We start from the raw sequence: 16,391 nt of genomic DNA, 5'->3' as shown, positions 1-16,391 counted from the left end.
CTCTATAGTCACGAAAACAACTTTAGCTTAACTACGCCGTTTTGGTGTATAGATCATGCACCTGAAGTCTCAAAGCTCAATTCCCTGTCGATTAGGAGTTAAATCACTTTTGTTTCTGTCCACACCTCCCATGGCTGTGATTGATACAGCCTGCATGAATTTTTTTTTATTATTATTTTCAATAGGATGTTAACTAACTTTAGAAGTTTTCATCTCCTGCTCTTTACACTAAACTTTCATCACACACAGAAGGCCCTTGCAAGGTATAGAAAGCCATTAACCGTGCAGGAGATAAGCCATTCTAAATAAAACAGACTGTGCAATGAATGAAGTGTAAATATTAGATCTCACGTTATAGGAAGTGTTTAGGAATTTGTGTAAGTCGCAAGGAGGTGTGACTAGGGCTGCATAAATAAAGTAATTTAACGCCTAAATGGCAGAGGATTGAGCAGTAAGACAGCAGGGGCGTGATCTATAAACCTAAACCACTTCATTAAGCTAAAGTTGTTTTGATAAGCTACTATGCAACTTAAGATTAGCCACACAGCATCTGCTCATAACTTGCTGAAAGGTCATCCATGTTTTTCATTAATAAAAAAAATGCCCAGCAGACAAAATACACATCTTGCTGTGCAGAGGTTTATGCGATAAAAGAAAAACTACCTGACAAACCTGAGGCACTTCTTGTAAGCTTCTCTAAGAATTGATCTGTGATACTGGATTTTCATGTCTATTTAAGAGAGGGGAACCAGTTGAACTGTATCCTATCAATTTTACGTGAAAACAATGAGTCACACTACACAAAAGCAGCGCATTTCGGTGGCCAACCAGACCCTGTCGGCTTTCACAGAAGTAGATTTCCCAAAATTCTTGTTGGACTGTAAAAAAATAACGTTAGCCTTTATAGAAGAGCTAAAAGGATTTTTGTAAATTTACCGATACACTAAAATAATTAAAGGCCACCAGATATACAACCTAAAGTAACAGGATTAAAATGATTACCCGTTTAGTGCCAAAGGTATCTATTATGCATTGCAAATCAGTGTGTTGGGCACCCAAGTTTACATTATAATACCTTCAAATAATTAAAGCATCGAATATATCTGATTGTGCGTGAATACCTCCTAATAAAACTCACTTTGGCGAGTTAGTCTAAACAGGTTTGTAGCTGATTGACATTGACAGAAAGAACAATGAAGGAATCTTTTCTGCAAGTTTTCTTGCGCTTACCCATCATATCTTTTGTCTTCTTGAAATGTTTATACCACCTTCCAAATTCTTGACATTTTGCTGCTGAGACATTTGCATAGTAAGTGCTGTTCACAATGGAAGAAATCATACTCTACACAAAAAAAACAAAAACAAAAATGATGTATCAGGTGCACTATATAAATATTGACTATTCAAAACTAATAGCAATTTTAGAATACAATTCCATTCCTAAGAATACTGGGCAATTGATTATATTGGCAATTGGAAAAAAAAAAAAAAACCACACACACATGGATGTCACAGTGTACAAGAACAATATTTTATTCAAGTCTCAAAATGTACAGATTTTGTCAGTGGAATGTTTTTTCAAAACACATCCTATGCAGGGAATATGTAATGGTTAAATGTTGGAGAAAATAAAGGAAAGGCATTTGAACCAATTATATTGGGGTACAGGTTGCGTTAGACTGGTCACCTTACAATCAACATAATTTTTTTTTATTTTTTTTTAAATCCACTGTTTCGTTAGTGCTATGTTTGTGCAAGATTCAAATAAAAGTTAAGATTTGTGCTGCTTTTATGAAAATAAAAGTAATGTTTTTTTTTTTTAGTTATTGCCAATTACATAAACGTCATTAAATGTCACCCAGCTCCGCTATAACAGCCAAACATTTTGTGTTTGTGCTGCTTTGTTTTTTTTTGTTTTTTAGTTATGAGTTTGTGTTTTGTTAGGAGAAATTGTATAACCCAGGACTTGACAAATTTGCTAGGACTCTAGGAGTCATCTAAAAAAGTTTGAGGCTCTCAGTTATGGAGATAGAGCCAGCTGTGGCGTCGCCAGCATGGAGTGGGAATAAAGGGGAGAAAAAACACCTTTACTATGTGATTGGACGGGGGCAGGTACCCTATACATACACACTCACTGACAGACACACACACTGACAGACATACACACTCAGTGACAGAGAGAGACACAATGATTTGATACAAACACTCACTGACAGAGACATGCTGAGACACATGCACACTGACACACAGACTCACTAACTGACAAACACAAACACACACACACACACAGATACTGCAACACTCATTCACAAATTATTACTTTTTTATTTTTATTTAAATCCACCCAGCCTCCCTACCTTTGGGAGAGCTGGAGTGGATCAGCTTTCCCTGGGGTCCAGTGGGGCTGCTGTAATCTCCCTGCTCTGCTCCCTAAAGTGCTGTTTAGTAACGTGGGGCTGGAGTGACATGATAACCCAGCTCCCGGCATCACTGGATAGCGCCGCACTCATTTAGTCTTCCTCAGATCTCCATGAGCCTTCAGCCTGCCTCAGCCCTCAGGGAATAAACACACTCACAAATCCCAGGTCATCATGACGAAATCCTAAATTTCTTGGCTGTCATGGCAACCTGGGATTTGTCGAACCATAATGTAACCTGCTGCAACTTCAGCTCTGTGAAGTTGGCACCCCATGGTATATTTTTATTCACATTTTAAAAACATGGGATGCCAACTTTACACAGCCGAGTCGAATTGGTTACTTAATTTTCCCTAACAAAAACAAACTGTTACAATAAATTTTTTTTTTTTTTAAAACTGCACAAATAAAAATGTTAACGGCACAAATCAGCAAACACGCAGCACTAACTAACCATCCCCGTTTCATTTTGTTTGGCTGTTATAGGGGCACTGGGTGACCTTTTTTTAATTGATAACCAATTGCTATTATTGTAATAATAAAAGCAGCACAAATCTTAATTTTTATGGCCCAAATGTAGTACTAAGGAAATGCAGTGGATATTTTTTTGTGCTGTTTGTAGGGGGGCCAGCTTCACAGAGTCTTGGACACACAGTATTAAAGTGTATTTGTCAAATATAATGAGACAACATATTCTCATTTTAAAGAGCATAAATTATCACCTATACAATGTGTGCTGATAATTGCAAATGTAGACATTTAAAATAAAATAGTCAACTTTCCCCATTTTGATTCTTAGCATACTCCACTATGTTGATTTCATAGAGTAGGGGTGCCCAAAAAGTAGATTCCCAAATGTTTTAAACTACAGCTTTCGTGATGCTTTGTCATTCTAAAGGAATGCAAAGCATCATGGGAGTTGTAGTTCTACAACATCTGGGGATCTACCTTTTGGGCACCCCTGGCATAGAGTGCACGTTAAGGATTGATAGATAAGAAGAACCCTTGTACAGTTAAGTATCCTACTTGCCTTCATCTGAGCTATAATGTGTCTGTAGTTGGTGTGAATATCCTGGCACTTAGTTAGAGAAATATAAACTGATTCGGGAAGTGCTGCTTTAATAGGGTAGGAGTGTATGACTAAGCAGAAGGTGTGTACTAGATCTACTGTAGAGAAAGGACATATTGTCCGTCATGATAGTGATTGGGTAAATACTTAATGAAAAAATTTGTAAGCAAATCTATCATTTATCTTTATGACAAATTATATTAATTTCTTAATGCAATAGAATAGACACTATAATGATGTATACTATTTCATAATGTGTCCTATAGATATCCTTGCATAACTACAAAATGCACAGTAAAGATTATGCAATATTGCTCTAATAATACACTTAGATTTTAAATTAATAAACAGACAAAGTGATTTACATTTCTAGCTGTAAGGAAACGCTGGACGTAAGAAAAACTTACCCTGAAGTTTCAAAGCAGAATAAAAATAAGCAAAAAAAAAATGAAAGTTTTGTCTGTTTGAATATTGTTGTTTTGGTTTTTTTTGTCTGTTTGAGGTTTTTTTTTTGTACACTTCTCTCACTGTCCTGGATTATTTCAGTTTAGCATTTCTAAAACCCTATAGAACCAATATGCATGACAACATATGCCTACCCCACTGGTTATTAAGGAGACACCAGAGGAGCACATGGAAAGTGTCCACAAACCAAGAATAATAAAAAGAGGAAGGATACTCACAAAAGGATAACCAAATTGTTAAATACACGTTTGAGCAAAAACAGAAGGTAAACATTTTTTTTTTTTTTTTTTTTTAAAAAGAAACAATATTTGGGTTCTGGAATATTTTAAGAGCACACAGATAAAATCTGCGAGTCCAAAATCTATAGGCTTCCAAAACACAATAATACCCACTGTAGGAATCCTAATAACGTGAGCCGCAACAGCTCATGTTACACTATTAAATAAAAATAATGGGGGCAAACAAGATTGCTTATATTCAGATGAAATATGGCCCAGTGATTTGTAAACATTACAGAATACATTCTAAAACAAATAGGGTGAAATCTTTAGCAATACAATAATACATCTAAAGCCACCCTGAATTAAATTAGATTATTGTTTTAATTGGGTTAAAAAAAAAATCAAGCTTATTATGGGATTTTTTGCATGAAAATGTAATATCAATAAGCATTAACAAGCAAATTGCATTTGTTTTTTTGTTTCCCGATTGTTCAGTAAAGGGAGAAAAATAAATATATAGTTCTAAATCTGGTTTTCCCAGCCTTTCAAGATTTCAAGCTCTGTAAGTAGAGAGGGCAACGGCTGAAACAACTTATTTACACAATTATCTAAATACGATTAAACAGCTGACGGACAAATATTAAACTCAAAAATGTATAGTCATTTCAGCTTAATGTAATCCTCTTTCTGTAAACACCCACGATGATTTTTCCCAACCAGAACAGTCCTGACATCTCATAAGCCTAAGGGTGAATAGCAAGAGATTGTTTTTGATAGTTATAAATATTCAAGAGACATGTAGACCATCTGCTTTCCTAATACAGGTAGAGTAAGGCTGAAATGGAGAACACTTTGCAAAATGGTTCTTAACAAAGTCTTCTTCTCTTCCAAAAATTTAAAGACAGATGTCAAAATGGTTTAAAACTGGGTAATCTGGACATTACAAAATGCTATATGTCTTTCATATCACAAACGCCAGTACTTTCCCCATCTGTGAGGTTTCAAATCACTGCAACATGTACATAATTATTCATGCGGAGAAAAGGTTATGTACCAGTAAAACCAAAACTTTAGTGCCCTACCTGACAGAGTGTGGCAATAGATCTATATTTGTGTACAAACTGTGCATATGTAGAACTGCCTAACTGCCGATGAAACGTCCCTAACTTTGAAAGTGCTGTCATAGCCTTTTTCCTAGTCGTTAAAGCAGCGCGGCCACGTATGAAGTTTTTTTTTTTATTAAGACTGAATCTTTAAGAAAAGTTCATGTAGACTGCATTGGAATTTAAATAAGGACACACGAGACACAAACAGAAGGCATGCAGACACACTTTTGGGTCATGTAAGAGCCAATATGTGGTTAACAAAACAGAGCTTTAATCAATTTCTGCAAACATTTCTTGTAATTTCATATTAGCTGTTGCAAACGACAAATGATGGGGATGAACATCATTTCATGGGATCTTCCATGGAACCCCATTTTGTATTCTCATATTAGCAATACAGGCTTCTGGTAAAATTAAGCCACCAGAAGCTGAATAGCGTTGAAGAGGAAGATGGCATGCCAAAGAGACATGTACAGGTAATAAATACATCCACCTTTCCCTTCTCCTCCATAGAAGTCTGTTTTCATGGTGGGTCTTTGTAAACAACGCCAAGACCTCACAAGTTACAATTGTAAAACTGAGCTTGTGAAACGGTCTCATTTATCTATCATATACATTTGTAGAGAGACATATCAGAGAGAGAAAGAAAGAGAAAAGATAAACCGTATCCTACTGAGATTTAGAAATCTGCTGGGGGTAATGCATAGCTCTAGAGACCAAATATCCCACATACTGTGTATAAACACATATTCCTCCTTATTGTCAACAAAACACTCGAACCACTAAATATACTGTTGATGGAGGGAAGAAAGTAGACCAATTATACCATTCCCACAATACACATAACTCGGGCGGGGGGGGTATATATATTTGATACATTTTTAGGCAGATTATTATTTAGGATCCTGGTACTGCAGTGTTTGTACCTGGGATTAGTGGGCGTTCTATGGAGCTGTACCTGCTGCCATTTTTATGACCCTAACCACAGTTAGTGCTGGGACATATATCTCCCAAAGCTGCACATACAATATCATCGTCGTCTTAACCCCTACACTACCCTAACACACTATAAATATCCTCTATATTATCTAAACTCACTTCAAATTACCATTAGATCATCTTAAAATAAAACATTAACCCTTAAAGTACCCCAACACTAACCATTTCGCTATCTTAACACTTACTCTAACTACAACCTAAAATATCATGTGATATAACAAATACAGACATATTTGGAAAGGATACACAACAGTGAGAGGTGTATTATGGGAAAATTATGCCACATGGGGATCTGAGGATAAACGTTGAGTGGTTTATTAAATGTCTAAAGAACTCCCTGATTGTATTATTTTTTCATAGTAAATGCCCGTTACATTTTTCTTTTAATATTACACAATATTTTAGGTTAGCTTTAGTGACAATTATTATTATAAGGTTACACATGTTTAAGCCAGTTTAAAATGAAGTCTGCTCTATATATCATCCTCATTGGTGAATATGTGTCTGTAAATATTTGTGATTATATATATTTATACAAGGCTTGATAATGGTCTCAACTACTGGACCAAACCTTGATGTTGGAAAGCAATAGTTTTTTTATCATGAAAACAGACACAAATGTGGTATAATACGTGCATCGCTGTTTTTGCACATGAACAATAAAGATAATGCCAAGCTATTGTACAACAACTATTCAAGTGGTTACTAAGTAAATGTAGCATACTGCTGCCATTCATCAATTATTATAAATTAGGAAAGTAATTGAGAGAAACCAATTCCAGCACTATCCTGAACTATGGACATTTTTAGTAACCCCACTAGTATTTAGTAACCCCTTATTCACTACCAGACTACTATGCTTATTTATAAATTTGGAAACACTACCTTGAATTTTATTAGAAAATGAATCAGTACTTATACAAGCATGTGCCCTAAAGAAGAAAGTGGTTTTTTTTTTGGTTTTTTTTTAAATGTTGTTCTCCGCCTCCAAAATGTTGTACAAGAGCTGATGTTCCATATTCTTTCTGCTGTTTTCTTTAAAGTTATGTTGCCTTGAGCACTTCAATTGGATAAGTGGGTTGGGGGACTATTCTCAGAAAAATAAAAGGAGAAAACCAAAACATACATTTGTTCGGAGCACCATAAATAACTACCGCCATTAATTATACAGGAGAGACTATAATTGTAGAGACCTAAGCTCTGGCACAGAATAAAATTTACGAAAGCAAACATTATTTTAATTAATGTCTCATAATGAGGTTTAGCAAATAGAAGAAAATATTTTAACTGGCTCGTCTGTGGAAAGAGTTTTTAAAAGTTGGTTTTAGTACCGAACTAAAGAATTCTTATATAAACAGTATTCATTTAAACAAGAAATATAATAGCTTTATGTAGAATTATTTAAAAAAAAAAAAAAAAAATAAGAGGCACTGTAACGGTCACCTACATGTGTGGTGAAAATATATTTAATTTAATAAATCGTATAAATTATAAAAGGATAATAAGGAGTATTACAGCAAGTACTTATTGTAACATTTGAACTACATGGGGAATATTAGTACTCCCAAATTTTAATTTTAAGGTTGTACGAATTATCAGAAAGCTTCTTATGGGACATCTAACATCAATCTTGATTTAATACCAAAATTATTCAATGCAAACTTTCCAAATTATTTAGCTGCAAAAATTCCCATAGACTTTAATAATGAGCTGTGCATGTAAATCATTTGGAAAGTATTGAATCAATTGGAAATCTTATTAAATCGAGGGGCGCTGTAAAAGTATAAAGCTGAGCTTCGATTTTAAGGCAGTATCATCTGGGAATAATATAGTTATGTCCACATATATTTCAACAATATAGATACTTGTAATTCGTTCGGTATTGCTCTAGGTGTCTGGATTCTAAAGTACAAATATGCAGGGGAGCAATGCAATTATTGTAATTAAAATTACAAAAGCATGGAAAAGAAACAAATAAAAAAAAGGACTTTGAACGTTGTTAACGGTTTATTTTTATTCTCATTAGTATTTCAATTAACAAATGATGGAAAGTCTGCACTGAACTTAGCTGCAAGTGTCATAACCTGAAAAGATGCAATGTTCCACTGACCTATTCTTTTATAGAATGTACTGTAATTTTCCTTCCATTAAAGGTTTCCAGTTAAATGAAATTGGATACTAATGTATTGTCTAGTGAATGTATAGATTACTATATGAATAGATAGAGACAATGGGTCATTCAGCACAGATGTAGCACTAATCATCTCTTCATCTTAAAAGGAGTGCAAGTGCATGCTGCGGTTCTAATGCCGGGGGACATTTTTGGTGCCTACTTGCAACAATATCTAGAATGAGAAGCGATACGACTATATTCAGACAAGCCAGACAGAAAATAAAACTTTTATTGTGAGCATGTTATTCAGAAAGTAACACACCAATCTATCACAATAGCTCACATTTGTTGCCATAATAAAACTGAAATGTATTTTTACTATTTTCACTGACATTTCAAAAACCATTCCTGAATTATGCCCAACTACCTTTACAATAAAAAAAAAATTAATAAAAAAAAAATCCATTCATGGAGAAGGTAGCTATGATGTAGCTATAAATAGGAGCATGTTTGCGTGGGTTTTTAGTAGGGCACTTAGTTGCAAACTGCGTCGGATTATAAAAGTAAATGATTATGAACGCTTTAATAGTCACCGCACTCATGATCAGAAATACACAAAGAAATTTTAATTTGGGATGAAAACAAGTTTCAACTTTCTTAATATTCTTGAATCATGAGACATTTAATTAGGGGCTTATTTTTCTAATAATTGTCTATTATGAATCCCTTCACAACAACAATTGTAATCATGTCAAATGTTGCCCTTAATATTTTTTAGCAGGGCCATTTTAATTGTGGGCACAAGTCATGTGATTAAATAGAGAAGGTGATGATATACTAAAGTGTGGATGCAATGAGGTGGGGTGGGGGCTTCTTAGATGTTTATCTGTTGATTTATATTTTGTTTTAAATATTACCGTTAGAGTGAAATAAAAGTTCTGGGAAATGTTTTTTTACTTGACATTTTAGACGTGATTATGTTGTGTCAATGGTAGAGCGCAAATTAAAAATGTTTGCTTTTAAAGTCATTTAAGGATGCATTTATGTTTAGTCATTTTGCCTGGTTACTGGGCGGCACCTCTGTTGCAACAGAAGGGTCATGAACTGAGAAATGGGATTAAAACACACTTGTAGACAATCATTTTTAAATTGTTCAGGATGGTAACATGCACAATGTAAATATAATTTGTAAATTCCAGCGGGCAATTGAAAGACAAGAACAGATGTACATAGACTGCTTCCTCCTTGTTGGCTACAACGCTTATCTGTACTTTGACACCACATTACTATCAGTTCTGTGCACATTATACACATACAGATGATAAGAGAACCCTACAATATCAACCTTATCTTGACTACAGAAAATATGTTTCCCTTAAGTAAACTGCATGTTACCCTTACTATATTGCCATTGTGTTACAAAACAATGAAAAAACTAAAAATATATTTATTAAACTCTTCTTGTGTTCAATTTTACGGCAAGTGTGCCGTAGCTTTTCCTTGATATGGTTTAAACGTCTTACCTTGTAGTTTTTTACCTATTGTGAATTGCAGTGAATTAAGTGTGGACTTAAGAAAAATACAAACAAAAATATGCGAGGAAAGACAAAAACAAAAATCTAAGCAGCAGGCTGTAAAATTGCTCAGATTCTGCTGTCTGGCCTAGAAAATTTCAAGTCTGTCCTCCAATATTTGTTACTATGTTTATTGAACAAACTCCTATTACCCTAAACGCAAAACTTGTAGTTACCTGCACACTGTCCCAAATCCCTCTGCGCATTTAAGAACTGGAGGGTTTTTGTACCACTACAATGGCCATTAAGGTGCAAGCTAACCTGCCACATCACAGCAGTGTAGGAGTCCTACACTAACAATTCAAACTGCTGCTTTTAGACAAAAAAGACAAAATCTCTAATGAGACTTTTTTTTTGTCTTAGTGAGTACTAAATAACTAAGCTCGGAGCAAAAAATATATATATATATTTTTATTTTATTTCATTTTTAATGCCAGCACGACAAACAAATCTTAATTACAAATTATTGTCAAAATTATATATTTTTAAAATAATAATAACAATAACTCACTGGTTAATGATTAAGCCCTCTTCCAATATTAGATGCTGATAAGTGCAGCATGGGGAATATATGGAATCATGGAATAAGCAAATGTTTTTTTTCCCCATTAGTACATCCTACTCAATTCCCGAGTGTGTTCTACCACCTGGGTATACAATGGCTGGTTGTGAAGGGGTTAACTGCTTTTAATAATGATAAAAATTAAAAAAAAAAATAGGTGAGGGAATTCTATCTGTATTACCCACAAGCAGAAACAACAAACTCCTACAAATTTGTGCATTATGTACAAACGTGGCATCTCTGTAAACACACTGCTGGAATGGTTTACACAGAATACAATTTTAATTCATTACAGTCCAACAATTATTGAACACGAGCCATGAGACAAAGAAAAAAAGTGAAACATAGTCATGCAAAAATGTAAAGGACAAGCAAGTTATTTGTCACTTGCAACATGTTACTGGAGACAAAAGTAAAGGAAATTAAGTAATTTTAAATGCCCAGCACTCTTTTTGTTGGGGAGGAAATTATGCTAAGATGGTTGTGATAATTCTCACAACATAACTCATGCAGTAACTGAGCATGTGGCACGTAGTTTGCATTTAAAAACGTCATTAAAATACAATCCTGGGACAAACAAAAAATAAACATTACCAGCCCAAATGCGTTATGGATTCCTATATCTGGCTATTTGATGCAATTCTGTCTGCCACCATAATATAGACTGCTTTGCAGATTAATGTCATTGATCATTTTTCAACACGCTTCCATGACAAAATTTAATTTGGAGCCAGGGAAAACAAGATACATCTGATTTATCAAAATAATTTAAGATAAATTAATTTAACAAAATCACGAGAATCACTAAAATCACAAAAATATAGCAAAATGCTTCAATCATGACAAAAATCATGACATCCTCTTGCAGTAAATATAAGCCTTACAAAACCTCAACCCAGTTATACAGGATCAGTATTTAAAGACCAGATTTCAAAGGTTTAATTTTATTACTAGAATATTTTAATTAGATTATATGACAGGATTCTAATTGTGTTGCTTGTAATTATTCTGAGTCCCACGAGGAATCTTTTTCTCACCTTTTTACTGCATGCATAATTCATTTCTTGGGTGTAGGATTTTGTACTTACGCGGCTGCCCCAAAAAAATATATTAAAGAAAATAAAAAAAAATAAAAAGTGGTTTTCTACAATTCCGGACAAAAATAAATAAATAAATAAATAGAAGTACTATGATGGCTAATGTGTCTCAAGTTTGTTGAATGATAGCAGATACAAATGCAGGCTTGAGAAAACACTACTTGTTATATAATGTTGCACACTAGTGGCTACAGTTCCTAGAGGTGCCAAACATCCATAGCAGCTTACTGAGGTCATTCATGACAATGTCTAAACTGCTTAACAATGGATTAGTCACCAGTGTGCCACGTAGGTGTACAAAGGATTTTATAGAAATGTGCCATGCACACCACTGGCAATCAAAAGAGGTTTTGCAATTCTGTTACAAACATGGTACCTGTGACAGGGGGCACTCCTTAGCCAAGGAACTCTGGTTCATATCTTTCAGTAAGTCCTTCAGGGCATTGCGTACTGTTATGTGGGACCACTGTTCAGGAGGCAAGTCTTCTAGTTTAGGGCAACTATTAGAGACAGATTAGAGAAGGGATTATTACAAGATTGCATCCTGCTGCAGAACATTCCTTTAAGACAGACAGATTTCATTTTGCGCATCAAGCAGATGCATCTGGAGATTGCTCTCGGTCTCCTGATTGTTCCGATTAGTTAATTACTTTATACAACACATCTGCTGTATTGATGCATGAATTATACATCAGCTGCATGTGGTGACTATTTTTTCATGTTACTTCTACCTTCCTGCTCTGATGCGCTTGGTAAAACAATTTAAGGTGCAATTCTTTCTCACAACTTATCTCGAGAAACGGGCTTAATTTTTTTTGTTGTTTTTTTTTATTATTTTTGTTTTTAAAATCATGTATGTCCCTGCTCATCTCTTCTGTAACCAGCACTACAAAAACAATTAAAAGAAAGGGGGAAAAAAAAATAATTTAACATCCTGGATTACATTAAGAATGGTGAAGTCATTCTTTTGCAGAATGTACCCAGATGGCATGGTACAGGATATGCAAAAATATTTTTCTGTTAAGTACATTTTATGTAAAATACCCATTTGTAATGCATGCATTCAATTAATTGGCTAAATATAACTAATTTATAGCAAGACTGTAATAAAAAAAAAAAAATCTAAAAGGAAATGCATATTAGGGTAAAAAAATAAAATGTTTCTTAATTTTTTTTTTTTTTTCCAAGTTTCATTCTTATGACAGAGACATCACTACATATTATTTTAACCTTCACAATACCAGAAGAATGAAAGGCATGATTCCTTCCTCACCCATCTGGCATGAAGGATGAAACACTGCAAAGTGGGAAGGAAGCATGTCTGCTTGCTGATAAGCAACAAAGTAATTTTGTGTCAAGTTATGACTCACCTGTGAAGCTGTATTTTCAGTGTGACCACATGAAACACATCTTGAAGCATGTCTGCTACAGTAGCATCGGGAGCATCTGTTACACAGGAGAGAGGAACCGGATTCCACTTTCCGACCTGGATTAGTCCTGTGTCATAAGGAAATAGTATGGCTCATCAGGAAAAAAAAAAAAAACTACGCATACACTTTTCAATTGTGCAAATATCACATTTTTTTCAGAAGTGTAAAACACTGAATATCTGGCAATATAAATAAGACAAACTGTATATTGGTAAGGACAGAGAGTAAAATTCTCACTACAAGAAAATAAAAAAAACAAGAAGGAAAAGTATTACATTTACCAGTTCTTTTCAAAATCTGTTACACAAAACATTATTTTGCATATATATATATATATATATATATATATATATATATATATATATATATATAATTTTATGTCATACATGACATTTTATTTCAGGTAACTAAAAAAATAAATATATATATATAAATATATCAAAAAAAATCTGAGACTAAATTTGTGAAACTGCATTGTTTAAATAATAATGATATAAAAAAAATAAATAAAAAAAACGAGAAAATAAAATTGAAGAGAAAAGCACGGAGGTATTCAGGCATAAATGCAAATTGACTCTCAATGTTCCATCTGCTCAGACATGCTCAGATTTCTTACAGGATCCTCAGTGGAGCATATTATTAAGGTCAATAGGCATGCTAATGATTCGGTGATAACATTCTACCTTCTCTACAACTAGAAGCATTACTTACAATTTGCTAATCAAAACAGTCAAAAAGTGAAAACTCTTTTTCTTTTAACTAAACAAGAGATCGGCAAAAGCAACGTTCAAATTACAACACTTTGCAAAAACATCCATTCAGAGAGAATTCGGTAAAGTGTTTTTATAAAATAAGTACCTTTGGCCTGAGCAGCTGCGCTGTGAGAGTATCCAAGCGATAGTAGAGCCATTTCTATCAACTGGTTAAACAGCATGTCTTTCCTAACCAATACAAATTCTGCATGTTCCTCTTTGCAGTCGTACTCAATGAAATTTTCATAATGTTCCACGACACAGAAAACTGGAAGCATGTTCCCTATGTACATGAAGAAGAAAAAAAAAATAATCATTTGTATTACAACTACACAACAAGTAGAAAAGAAAACACAAAACGTCAAATCGTGCATGTTAATAATATACGTATTATACTCTCAGAAACTGCAGTACAGAAGACTACCTGGCTACACAGCCTTTTGCTATAGTTACAAAAATAGTAAACGCTAGAGAGATCTAAAGGAAGGAGGTGATACGATAGCAGTAACTAGCTTGCCACTGCCCTTTCTAGTGTGTTCAAAGTACAATGTAACAAGGTTTTCGCAGTCGAGGGAAAATAAATAAGATTACTTAGGTGATCTAATGAACGTTGTTTTAACATATTTAGCAAAACTTCATGGGCAGAGCCAAAAAAAAAAAAAGACAAATAAAGTTCCATGATCAAACATAAATAAATTAAAAGAAATCTCTGATGACTGGCAATGGTGCACACCGCAGTAGTCCAATGGAACCAGCTTAAAGGCAAGGCACTCCCCGTAGCCAAATGATCATTTATTTGGAATCACTAAATAATGCTTAGAAATCATTGCAAAAAAAAAATAAAAATAAAAAAAAATACATAAAAGCAAAGTAACCCACCCCTCCCAAAAAAGCAAAAAACACACAACCAAGAATTTATAACGACCCCCCGCCCCCCCCCCCCCCACCTACCCCCCTCCCCACCACCACCAAGGAAAAAAAAAAAGGACAAAATCAAAGTAACTGAATAAAATATAAATTTCTATGTTTAAACAAACGCTAGGTTTTTGTTCATCTCACCACATCTGGTGAGAAAACATGAACACCTTTCAAAGAGCGACAAGAGGGTTTCATTTTATAGGGCACACAACATTGGACCATTCTGGTGAGCACTCTACTGAACTCACCGATACCTCACAAGTGTGAGAGCTGAATGGATGCTTAACCCATTCAGTGACAAATGAGAGTGAGAAAAGAAAGGCATTGAGGTTACGTTGGCCCTCACAAGTTTAGAATACTGACATGTTACGGCGGGAAATTATTTTAAAAAAATACATATATATAAAAAAAGACAAGCAACTTTAGAATAAATGATATCAATAAAATAGGAATACAAAAATGTGTATTTTAAGTAATAAAAATAAGGCAATTCTTCCGGTCTTTTAGCAGAGCTTACACATCCAGGGATAAGAATGTTCAGGTACATTAATGGTTTTTCTCTAAAGCAGAGCTATTTAAACACCCAACACTTTAAAACTGAGAGGAAGCCCAATTCTGTTGATGTTGGGATTCTGACAGCACCTGGACAGTAAGAGGATGCACGAGACTGGTGTGGGAATCACTGCCATTTAAACAAACCACAAACAGGTCTGATTTTTCTCAAGAGAGAAACAAGGACCTCCAATGAACAAACTGCCTTACTAACCTAAATGTCTGAGTATTCTGATCATTCATTGCAGCCGTAATGCTTTTAGGAGATCTGATCAATGCTAGGTGTTTGAACAGAAAACTACATTTTCACAAAAAAAGATAATGCCACTGAGATACAGTAGAAAAATAAATCATACTAATTATAAATTCTTCTGCTCAACCACACTAGAACCTTTAATCTAGATATGGACGCTGCTCAGGCAGCCTGTGGTGGGGTTTGTAGTCAGAAAAAAAAAAAATGTCTCCTAGAAGTAGCAATCTATCCTTGATCAGCATATTAACAACACTTGCAAAACTTAAGCAAATGGTTAATTTTAAGCTTTTTTAAAAATTCTTTATGTATCTTAAAAAATTATATTATTATACAGTATATACATACACACACACACACACAGGATTTCAAAAAGAAGAGGGGCTAAATGACTGCTTTTAAATTGTATGAGGAGAATCCAGTCCAGAGCTGGTCACCTTAAGACAGTTATTTGTTTGGTTAATTAGAGTTGTGCTTTATAGTGCCTGGAACTCTACTACTGAATGTCTACAGTAAACAAACTTTATAAGGAAACCAATATTAAATACGGTATCTAACACAAAGCTATTTTCTCACCCACGTTCATACAACGTTATGTATTCTATGTACACTTTCTTACCGAGTAAAGCATTTCAGTGAGACAATTCTACGTACAAAGGTAAGCCGTTTGCCATGAGCTCATCTCATTTCCATGTCAATACTTACAAGAGGTAATGTGAGGAAAGGATCAAATGCCAAAAAAACTATGACCGCATTTCATCAGCAGAAGAGTGGCAAGTGTCCTACTACAGTGATTAGCATTATATAGCAACATTCTCAGATTGCTGATCTCCCCTGACCTAAAACTTGGCCTTAGATCTCAGTGC

At 34.5% G+C, this 16,391-nt stretch overlaps 1 protein-coding gene across 7 annotated transcripts in view; it reads right to left on the bottom strand.

Moving 5' to 3' along the window:
• SATB1 (SATB homeobox 1) overlaps positions 1 to 16,391 on the bottom strand; it is a 193,677-nt gene that overhangs the window by 80,085 nt on the left and 97,201 nt on the right. For all 7 annotated transcript variants that reach the window (XM_063452302.1, XM_063452307.1, XM_063452306.1 and 4 more), the window contains 4 exons: positions 13,912 to 14,088; positions 12,994 to 13,120; positions 12,000 to 12,123; positions 1,231 to 1,342 (listed from right to left, as the gene is read on the bottom strand). In XM_063452302.1, coding sequence (XP_063308372.1) covers positions 1,231 to 1,342; positions 12,000 to 12,123; positions 12,994 to 13,120; positions 13,912 to 14,088 — 540 coding nt within the window. The remainder of the gene's footprint in view (positions 1 to 1,230; positions 1,343 to 11,999; positions 12,124 to 12,993; positions 13,121 to 13,911; positions 14,089 to 16,391) is intronic.

The sequence above is a fragment of the Pelobates fuscus genome, chromosome 4, assembly GCF_036172605.1.
Source record: "Pelobates fuscus isolate aPelFus1 chromosome 4, aPelFus1.pri, whole genome shotgun sequence".
NCBI classification, from domain to species: Eukaryota; Metazoa; Chordata; class Amphibia; order Anura; family Pelobatidae; genus Pelobates; species Pelobates fuscus.
The sequence above is the reverse complement of the archived record's forward strand: the minus strand, read 5'-3'. Positions and strand labels throughout refer to the sequence as shown.